Source organism: Selaginella moellendorffii, unplaced genomic scaffold (genome assembly GCF_000143415.4).
Source record: "Selaginella moellendorffii unplaced genomic scaffold, v1.0 SELMOscaffold_100, whole genome shotgun sequence".
Lineage (NCBI taxonomy): Eukaryota > Viridiplantae > Streptophyta > Lycopodiopsida > Selaginellales > Selaginellaceae > Selaginella > Selaginella moellendorffii.
Window position 1 is genome coordinate 565,238 of NW_003314361.1, and position 8,972 is coordinate 574,209.

The following is an 8,972-nucleotide window of genomic DNA, read 5'->3' on the forward strand; positions in this document are numbered from 1 at the left end:
CTCCAGCCGCTGGATAAGTCGCGAGCTGGAAGTTATTCCCGTCTCGGAGTGCTAGTCCCAGCATATGTTCCAAACTGTCGCCTAGCCTATGCACTTCAGCCGAAAGTGCCACCCCATCTTCTGAAGGACTTCCGCACACTGCAAGCAGGCAGAGCCCGTCCGACGTCAAACAAGGCCCCAAAAAGGACGGCGGAAGTTGGATGACTCGAGCTTTCATCATGGCAGGCTGCACCACTTGAAAAACCCGGCGTGTTACGTCAGTGACGAGAAGTTCCTCTTTGCCCGGTACAAACTCCATCCAGGTGATGCCTCTGCTGCCCCTATAGCCCCCAAGCTGAATGGTCACTCCGTTCGAAGTTAACTCCCGGAACGACTCGTCCAATCCGAAAACTTTGATCGATAAAGCTGACGAGTTCCAGAGAGCTAGAAGCCTCAAAGACTTGTCAAACGCGAGAAGATCGGCTCCTCTGTTGAATGTCTTCGGCGGTCCAGTCGAACGTGCTCCAAAGTAGCCGATAAGGTGTATGTCCAGACGGGAAGTTAGGACATCTCTGATGAAAACGAGCACCTGGCCTGACCTGAGGAGGATGACTTTGATCAGCACCGACTGAGAAGAATCCATGTCGAAAAATTCCCGCTGCTCAGCGAACCTCGGAATAATCAGATGTTCGAACTTCTGGGCCTGCGCTTCCAAGTCCTTTGCGGGTACGAGCTCGACTGCTTTCCACGACACGCGCTCGTTCTGAGGTACTTTTCGCCTGAACATAACTCTGACTTGGCCGTTGTATCTTTTCTCGCTGCGAGTAAGCGTGATTGTCGGGCATGAGGCCCCAGGTTAGAGAGCTCTGACCTGTATTCTGCCACCAATTCGGACTTTTCTCAAGAACACTTCGTCCACGTCTTCGAAAGCGCCTCTCAGAAACTTAAGTCGCCTGTGCTCATAGATTGCACCCGCGCAGGAAGTTACTGGATTCCCCGCCACGAACTCAGTGTTTTCTTCCCCCGTCAATTTTCGTGCCACTTTTTCTCGCATAGAGTGGCATTCCTCGTCACAAACGGGAACAGGAGATCGTTGCCTGCGAGCGCAACTGTGAAGAGTGCCTCGTCTTCTGCTTCGAGAATCCCGAGCTCTGCTTTGTGGCTGATTACGAATTCAGCAAAACGAGCCTCTCTCTCAAGGCCTACACTTCCATGGAAGCCAAGCCAAGTCAAGAATCCAGAGTCCACAGTGTCGAACTTGATGTGGCTTTTGCCGCTTCTCCAGAAGATCCGAAGTGCTTGTCCGTGAAAGTGTCTTTGCTGAACACTGGACTCTTGCCGCAACCACTGCTAGTGAGCTTGAGGATGCATTGTGAACCATTGTCATTGGTTCCGGAAAGCCACTCTCCATACAGCACGAACCCGGACTCTCGGGTGCCAGACTTCCGTATGGTGTACGTGTTTTCGCCATCAAATACCACTCTCGAGCCAACGAACAGCATGAAGCCCCGGCTGCTATCACCTGTCAAGAAGCTGTTCAGCCTGGACTCCAGAGTCTCCAGAATTCGTTTGTCCTGATCCGTGGTAGACGTGCCAGAATTTTTCGTGTAGTCGAAAAACTCTCGACCACTGGGACTGCCTAGTTGAAAAGCTGCACCGTGACCATGCTCCTTCGAATATATCCCTTCTTCCGTTGCCTCAGGTAAGCGAGAAGCCCGTCTGCAAAGACCTTCAACACTACCATCATCATCACCATCTGGTAGTGTTTGTTGTTGGAGAGTTCTCTTAGGCGTTCCTGCCTCCGTTGTTCAACCGCATTGAGCTTCGTGCTCAGATCTTTGAAGCCTTCAAGCTCAGCACAGCTTGTGAACGTCGAAAACGTATCTTCACTGAGCTGGCTAAAGTTGAGGTTGACATTCCCCCACTCCTTCATTTTCCCTGGAACATCCTTGTGGTCTACTCGTCACCCTGGTATTTGGTCGCCAGAGTGTACTTCTCAGGAACAAGCAAAGCACACCGATGGAAACCTCCACTCCAGAGAGGAGAAGAAACACTGGAAGTCATCCGCAGCTGGAAGCCTCACACCACCACAAGATCGTTCTCTGACGAGTTGACAATGGATATCTGCAGCTTTTGTGTCTGGTTCTTCTTCGGTCCCAACTTCCCATTGCCATCCTCAACGTCAATGCAGCAGTAGACCGTGTCACAGAGATCCAGAGGTAACGTATGAAGTTGCAAGATACGTCACCCCGTCGTGCAGCCGAGAACTTCTTGTCCGGGTGCCAGTAGAAGAGCACAAGCTTTTCCACGGAGAGTGCTCCACAGAGTCCAGGCAATAGCAAATCCTCTCGAAGGGCTTTCACTTCTTCGTCTGGAAGTTGACAGTGGTGGAGAAGAGCTTCGGCCACTATACGCTTGCTCCCGTAAAGACCCACAGTGGCTAGAAAGGAGCTGTCCAGAAGAGAGAGCTCCAGGATCCAGCGGCCGCTAGAAGATGACTTGATCGATCCAGGAGCCAGCGTGTTGAAGAGAGCAGAGATGTCGGCTCGAGTGAGCAACACCTTCTCCACGAAGCTCAGCTGCTGTGTGTCGGACTTAATCCCAATGAGATTGAAAAGAGCGCTGGATTGGAAAGACTTCTATTGGATCGCAGACACCCGCGTAGGAAAACCAAAATTTCTTGAACCTAGCTCTTACCTCGCGAAAGGCTCCAACACTTGCGCGATCGAGCCCTGTCCGCCGAGAAGCAGCCACCAGAGGAGCCTCGAAACCCCAGCCGCCGCGCCAAATGGATATGGATCGCCAGCGTTGCCGGCGCGGCGATTATCGAGGCGATGGAAGTGACCGATCGTGCGGGCTTTACTAGGGCTTTCACGAAATTTGGAGGGAAAATTTGTCCACATCCAACGGTTCAAGATTAATCTTAGTATTTAAAATAATAAGTACACGTTTATTACCAATTCCAGGACAAACCTTTAAATTTTTTTGCTGTGCATTTCTATGGCTGGACGCGTGGAATCTCCTATTATCTTGACAACCCTAAAAGAAATATTGGGATCATTTAGCTAGGGCTGGTGTTGGAGATCTTGGATCCATGGCGAGCTTCACGGTCGCCAAGCGCACTACTTCTCCACACGAGGGCCAAAAGCCCGGGACTTCTGGATTGCGCAAGAAGGTATACGTTCGATCCAATGCTCTCTTTTTTTCTCGGGAGAACTGAGCTGGAAAAAAAAAAGAGATCGACCTCCATTTTCTGCGCAGGTGACTGAGTTCCAGAAGGAAAATTACTTGCACAACTTCGTCCAGGCCACATTCTTCGCATTGGGGGAAGACAAGGTGAAAGGCAAGTGATTGGATTTGCGAAGAGCGCGACTTTGATTCCATTTCGTGATTTCCTTCAGGGAAAACCATTGTTGTCTCTGGCGATGGTCGATACTTCTCCAGGGAAGCAATCCAAGTGAGTGGTGTTTTTTTTTTCGCTTTTTTCTCGCTATGGCTCAGAGGAGAACTTGCGCAGATTATCATCAAAATCGCTGCGGCGAATGGAGTGCGGAGGATTTGGATCGGGCAGAATGGATTGCTCTCCACTCCTGCGGTGTCAGCTATCATTCGGAATCGCGTTGGACAGGAGGTGAGTTTTTCTCGCAAGCACCTGGCGATTGATATATGCTTGTGCTTTGTTTCTTTCAGGGAGAAAAAGCATCTGGTGCGTTTATATTGACCGCGAGCCACAATCCTGGAGGACCTCACGAGGTTTTTCTTATAAGTTTTTGGAGCCTGACTGTTCGTCCTTGCGTCAGGATTTCGGGATAAAATACAACACAGAGAATGGTGGCCCTGCTCTGGAAGGCTTGACTAACAAGATCTACGAGACTACAACAACTATCAATGAGTTTTATACGGCCGATGGCCTTCCAGATGTAAGAACTTGGTGCTTTCTTCTGTTTTTATTTCAAGAGCGTGTATTGAAACGTCAGGTTGACATTGCTCAAATTGGAACTTCAAGCTTTACCGGTCCCGATGGTCCCTTCGACGTCGAAGTGTTTGACTCGGCTGACGATTACGTGAAGCTGATGAAGTAAGCTTTGTCCGGTAGCTTTTGTATCTGTGACGTAACGATCGTGCCTACTTTCAGGAGTATTTTCGATCTCTCGGCAATCAAGGAGCTCTTGGCGCGACCGGATTTCTCTTTCTGTTTCGATGGCTTACATGGTGTGGCTGGTGCATACGCTACAAAACTCTTCGTTCAGGAGCTGTCAGCAAAAGAGAGCTCCTTGTGTAACTGCATCCCCAAGGTTTGTGTTTTTCTTTCTTTCTGTGCCATACTTGAACGTTTTCTACAGGAGGACTTTGGCGGAGGCCATCCGGATCCCAATCTCACGTACGCAAAAGAGCTTGTTTTGCGCATGGGACTGGGGAAGACCGGCCCTCCTGCCGATCCACCTGAATTTGGAGCTGCAGCCGATGGTGACGCCGATCGTAACATGATCCTAGGAAAGAGGTAGTATTTATCTTTCTTGCGCTTCCAGTCCGCTTTAGCTTTTCTAAGCTAACGGAATCAATGCAGGTTTTTCGTAACTCCATCAGATTCAGTGGCTATTATCGCTGCAAATGCCGTGGATTCGATACCGTATTTTCGTTCCGGTCTGAAAGGTGTTGCGAGGTATGTGTAGACGCTGCAGCTGAATCCTTGAGTCATGTACACGATTCTCAGGAGCATGCCTACCTCTGCAGCTTTGGACGTTGTGGCGAACAACTTAAAGCTCAGATTCTTTGAGGTGATAGGATTGCTCTTGTTCTTGCTTTCCTACACACGCGTACATGTTGCGTTGCAGGTCCCTACTGGATGGAAGTTTTTTGGAAACTTGATGGATGCTGGCATGTGTTCCATCTGTGGTGAAGAAAGTTTCGGAACCGGTAACTCTTTACATTCGGAATTAGTGTTCCTGTGTGTATATTGTGTTGCTTTTGTATTTTTTTGCAGGATCGGATCACATAAGAGAGAAAGACGGGCTCTGGGCAGTGTTGGCATGGCTTTCCATTCTGGCTTACAAGAACAAGGATGTCCCGGCTGGCGGCAAGCTTGTAACTGTGGAGGATATCGTTCGCCAATACTGGGCCACTTACGGTCGTCATTTCTACACCCGATATGACTACGAGGTAAGATGTAAGATGTTCGGCCTGACTTAATGCTTTCTCTCGTCCTTTTTGTTCTGCCTGCCAGAATGTGGATGCTAATGCTGCGAAAAAAGTGATGGACCATTTGGTGGAACTCCAGTCCTCCATACCAGATTTGAACAAGTAAGCCTCAGGTTTTTTCCCCAGGGGTGGGTCTTCCCTGACAGTGTGAGCATGCAGAATAGTGTCGGGGATTCGATCTGATGTCGCTGGTATCAAAGAAGCAGACGAGTTTGAGTACAAAGATCCAGTTGATGGTTCCGTCGCAAGCCACCAAGGAATCCGCTTTCTTTTCCAGGATGGCTCTCGACTTGTGAGTAAAGGAAACTCTCTTCCACAGAGATTGTTAAAAACGTCGTCCGCTTCGTTTCAGGTGTTTCGTTTATCTGGCACTGGCTCTGTGGGGGCGACTATTCGAGTTTACATTGAACAGTACATTCAAGACAAAGCCAAGACTGGCGGAGACGCACAGGAAACACTCGAACCGCTGGTAAGTATATTTGTTTTTTGCCCAAGAAATCACGAGTGATGCGTTGGTGCTCAGGTGGACGTGGCTCTTAAGCTGTGTAAAATGGAAGAGTTTACTAAGCGTTCTTCTCCCACGGTCATCACTTGAAAGGATTTTGATGTGGCACAGCACTCGTTTCTTCTTTTGTGAATAAAACTACTTTTCAGGATGCTCCGTAACTTCTCCACAAGAGATCGAAACCAAATATTTAATGTCATGGAATACACATGAAATTCCATGTTGAATTGTCAGAGCTTATCGTGTACTTCTTCACAAAGTAAAGGTGAGTCTACAGGAACTTTTGGAAAGAAAGAATTCGATGACAATCGCAAAGGTCAGCTTAGAATAGAATCAAAGACAGTAAGTTCATCGAAGGCATAGAAGTATAGTGGAGATGTAGCTAGGAAGAGACCTCCGTGAGCAAGGGAGAAGTGGCTGGATCAGTAGCATCCGATGCGTGCTTCCCCGAGCTCTCGCCACGACAAGGCGACTTATTAGAGTTCCCTTTGGATGCTGCCTCTTTCGCAGTTCTGTGAAACATCGTCACGGTTCCAAGAAAAGAGCGAGAGGGTCTACTCACTTCTCACGGCGTCTCTGAAGAAAACGCTGGAGTGATGCCTTTCGCGCCTGTGGCAACTCTGGGAGAACAAACAAAACGAACGTGTTAAGATCGCCCAAGCAGTGAATTCGTACCAGAAGAAGAGATCACAACTTTGTTGGTGTTAGCAGCAACGTTGATCGAAGGCCACGACTTCACATCCCCGGCCAGGAGCATGATCGCATAAGCCTATGACAAGAACTTCTCTAGAAGTTGCAAAACCAAAGGAAAAACGATGCCTTGTCTGGCGAAACGTCGTCAAACACGGACACTGCTCCATCGTAAAACATCGTAAGATTGGCGGCGTCCACAGCAGCGGCAGCCTTGAGATCGATGCTTGTCCTGCCACCCAAGAGAGACAGACAAAGAGGAGAAAAGCAAAGCCAAAAGCGAAGAAGAAGGCTCAAGTAACTCTCTAGAGAGAGAAAGTAAAACTCCACGTACATTGCCATGGGTTTCTTCGCTGGAGCCTCGTCGAGCGGCGGAGATGGGCTCCTCTTGGCGGCTCCACTCGAAGCCGGGGAAGGATCGCACAGGCTCTTGAGCGAGAGAAGTTGCTGCACGGCCTGGGCCTTGTTCCAAGACGGACGGCGCATTCCTGGAACGAAACTCTTGAAAAGTTCGTCGAGAGCGTTGCAGGCACAAGAATCTCACATACCCTTCTCCTTGAGGTAGCGCCGGCAATCCTCCCGAGTGAGCTGCATCACGTCCTCGTCCGTGAGCTCCTCCAGCTTCCTCAACCTCTCGGCGCTGACGCTGGTGGACACCTTCTCCTCGATCCCCAGGAAATCGACCATGCTAGACATTTCATGCTAGGATCCTCCACTCAAGGGGCTCCTCCTAAAACTCGCTCGCCTCAGTAGCTATAGCTGGCTATGGCGGACAAACTAAAACGCACGTGTTAATCGATGTACGCACGTGGAAATTCGAGAGAATATACTCGGGTAAGTTGGGCCAGTGAAATATCTGTTTTCGGAGAGTTCCACCGCAACAAACAGTACCTAATACCCACACACACATAAATCATGGCACCTGCTAGAAAAGGACTAACCAATGTGTTTTTTGTAATTCAAAAGCAAATAAAATGAAGTTGAATGAAAACTCAAATCTGTTTTCATATTTCAGTCCCTCTAAAAACGAATGCAGCTCATGAAGCTCTCAAAGGAACCATGAACTTGTTTTGCGAGAGAGCAGCACTGCAACAAGACTAGTACGCACAAGAACCGCTTGCCTGTGAGCTGTTCCACCATTTTGTCTATAAAGAAAACATCATGCTCTTGCTTGATCGGCATGCCAAAGTCGGCCACTCCACATCGGGATTCATCAGTTGAGGATGCACAGCTGCTCCTTGCTTTCCTGCCAGTCGAAGTCTAAAATATGCACCTCATACTCTGGCGCGTCCTCGTCTTTGATCGCGGAAGCTCTGAGCATGACGTTGCCCAGGCGCAGGTCCCCATGCACAAAGCTTTTCGAGTGGCCCGTGGCTGCAGTAGCAGCAGCAATGCAGGGCTTGAGCTTGGCAAGATGATTTGCGTCTTCGCGAGCACCCTCTACCACGTCCACTGCTGACACCCACCCAGCGTCACCTATGCTTACCATCCACCAGTTCATGCTGGTTTGCTTCACAGCCTTGAGCGAAGAGCCTTCGATCATCCGGCTGCACAACGTTGTCAAGATTCCTCAGCGGCCAAGGGATGGTCGCGCCTTGCCACCTCACAATGAGTTCTTCTCTGTTTGCTTCCTCCACGAAGATGCAAATGGCCCCAGTCGTCCTGATCGCCTCAAAGTCTCCATAACACGTCGTCACAGGCTCGGGCCAAAGTTGTGGTCGCTCTCCATCGATGCAGCGAGGACATGCAGGACTTCCACGTTGATCACGAGCGCATTGGGGCTTTCCAGTCCAGGAAGAGACGTCCCACTCTCTTCGTGGCCCATATCGGCTTTCACTCCTCCAGAAAGCGCTGCGTATGGTATAAAAGCCTCCCCAAGGTATTTGGCCAAGAGCTTGATTGTGATCTCGTATACCGCTCCGTCACGTACTCGGGATCATCTCCCAAAAGCTCTTGGCAAACTTGAGATCCGTAGCTTCGATCTGGCCATGCTTGAGGTTGTTGGCGAGGTTGGAGAAAGGCTCGTAGAGCAGTGGTGGAACAGCAGCTTGCGGGACGTAGCACGGGAACTCTGCTGGATTCTGGGCCTGGTATTCCCTCCACACGTAGTGATCGCACAGCTCGGACGGTCGATGATCTCTTGCTTTGGAATGAAATTCAATCGCATTTTTGGTGTCTATGACCTCAAAAATACTGATTTGAGCTTGCACGAAGCTCTCGAGCATCCGAGATTCCTCCTCCGTCGATATGAGTCTAGATGCGAATCAGGATCTGGCGGCTAATGTAAAACCAATTTCTGTACAATATATCGGTTAGAAAAACAAATTTATATTAACAATTCGATAAAAGTGGTAATGACCAAGAGCAACTGTCAAATTACCCTTGACTTCCATCTGCACAACCATGAGATAAGGTTGGAGCGCAGAGCAATAGGGCAGCATTTCGTTTTCAGAGAAATACTTTATTCTTGGATGATTGTCTTTGCATGTGTCCTGGGAAATCTCTTCTGAGAGCGTCATTGTCATCCTTGTCATTGAGCTGGCTAAAGAGCAAGGCTAAAAGATCTCAGAGCTTGAGCGATAGTAATTCTGTAGATGTT

The 8,972-nt window shown here is 49.3% G+C and overlaps 2 protein-coding genes across 4 annotated transcripts; one reads left to right on the forward strand and one right to left on the reverse strand.

The window, feature by feature from the left end:
* Positions 1-3,012: 3,012 nt before the first annotated feature.
* Positions 3,013-5,834, forward strand: LOC9628964 (phosphoglucomutase, cytoplasmic 2). Of its 2 annotated transcripts, XM_002989672.2 has the most exons (17): positions 3,014-3,154; positions 3,241-3,322; positions 3,381-3,436; positions 3,497-3,610; positions 3,670-3,732; positions 3,780-3,899; positions 3,957-4,057; positions 4,115-4,274; positions 4,323-4,480; positions 4,547-4,642; positions 4,694-4,757; positions 4,815-4,896; positions 4,964-5,139; positions 5,204-5,280; positions 5,338-5,470; positions 5,531-5,647; positions 5,702-5,834. In XM_002989672.2, exons 1-17 carry the CDS (start codon positions 3,074-3,076, stop codon positions 5,771-5,773), a joined length of 1,752 nt encoding a protein of 583 aa, XP_002989718.1. In that variant the 5' UTR covers positions 3,014-3,073; the 3' UTR covers positions 5,774-5,834. The 2 variants fall into 2 exon arrangements, with proteins under 2 accessions (XP_024519277.1, XP_002989718.1); XM_024663509.1 differs by having other exon boundaries at positions 3,013-3,154; positions 4,694-4,896.
* Positions 5,835-5,980: 146 nt separating this feature from the next.
* LOC9638094 (protein TIFY 4B) lies at positions 5,981-7,161 on the reverse strand. 2 transcript variants are annotated; one of them, XM_024663510.1, is made up of 6 exons: positions 6,922-7,158; positions 6,708-6,861; positions 6,503-6,605; positions 6,359-6,452; positions 6,246-6,303; positions 5,981-6,195 (listed from the first exon to the last, which is right to left on the reverse strand). In XM_024663510.1, the coding sequence occupies exons 1-6, from the start codon at positions 7,067-7,069 to the stop codon at positions 6,066-6,068; spliced, it is 687 nt and encodes a 228-aa protein (XP_024519278.1). In that variant the 5' UTR covers positions 7,070-7,158; the 3' UTR covers positions 5,981-6,065. The 2 variants fall into 2 exon arrangements, with proteins under 2 accessions (XP_024519278.1, XP_002989775.1); XM_002989729.2 differs by having other exon boundaries at positions 6,503-6,861; positions 6,922-7,161.
* Positions 7,162-8,972: the final 1,811 nt, after the last annotated feature.

Coding starts and splice junctions, on each gene's coding strand:
- LOC9628964 (XM_024663509.1), top strand. CDS start 3,074: ATGGCGAGCTTCACGGTCGCCAAGCGCACTACTTCTCCACACGAGGGC. Junction 4,643..4,693: donor GGTCTGAAAGGTGTTGCGAG/GTATGTGTAGAC, acceptor CACGATTCTCAG/GAGCATGCCTACCTCTGCAG. Junction 5,140..5,203: donor ACACCCGATATGACTACGAG/GTAAGATGTAAG, acceptor TCTGCCTGCCAG/AATGTGGATGCTAATGCTGC.
- LOC9638094 (XM_002989729.2), bottom strand. CDS start 7,069: ATGTCTAGCATGGTCGATTTCCTGGGGATCGAGGAGAAGGTGTCCACC. Junction 6,304..6,358: donor AGTTGTGATCTCTTCTTCTG/GTACGAATTCAC, acceptor TTGTTCTCCCAG/AGTTGCCACAGGCGCGAAAG. Junction 6,196..6,245: donor CTTCAGAGACGCCGTGAGAA/GTGAGTAGACCC, acceptor GATGTTTCACAG/AACTGCGAAAGAGGCAGCAT.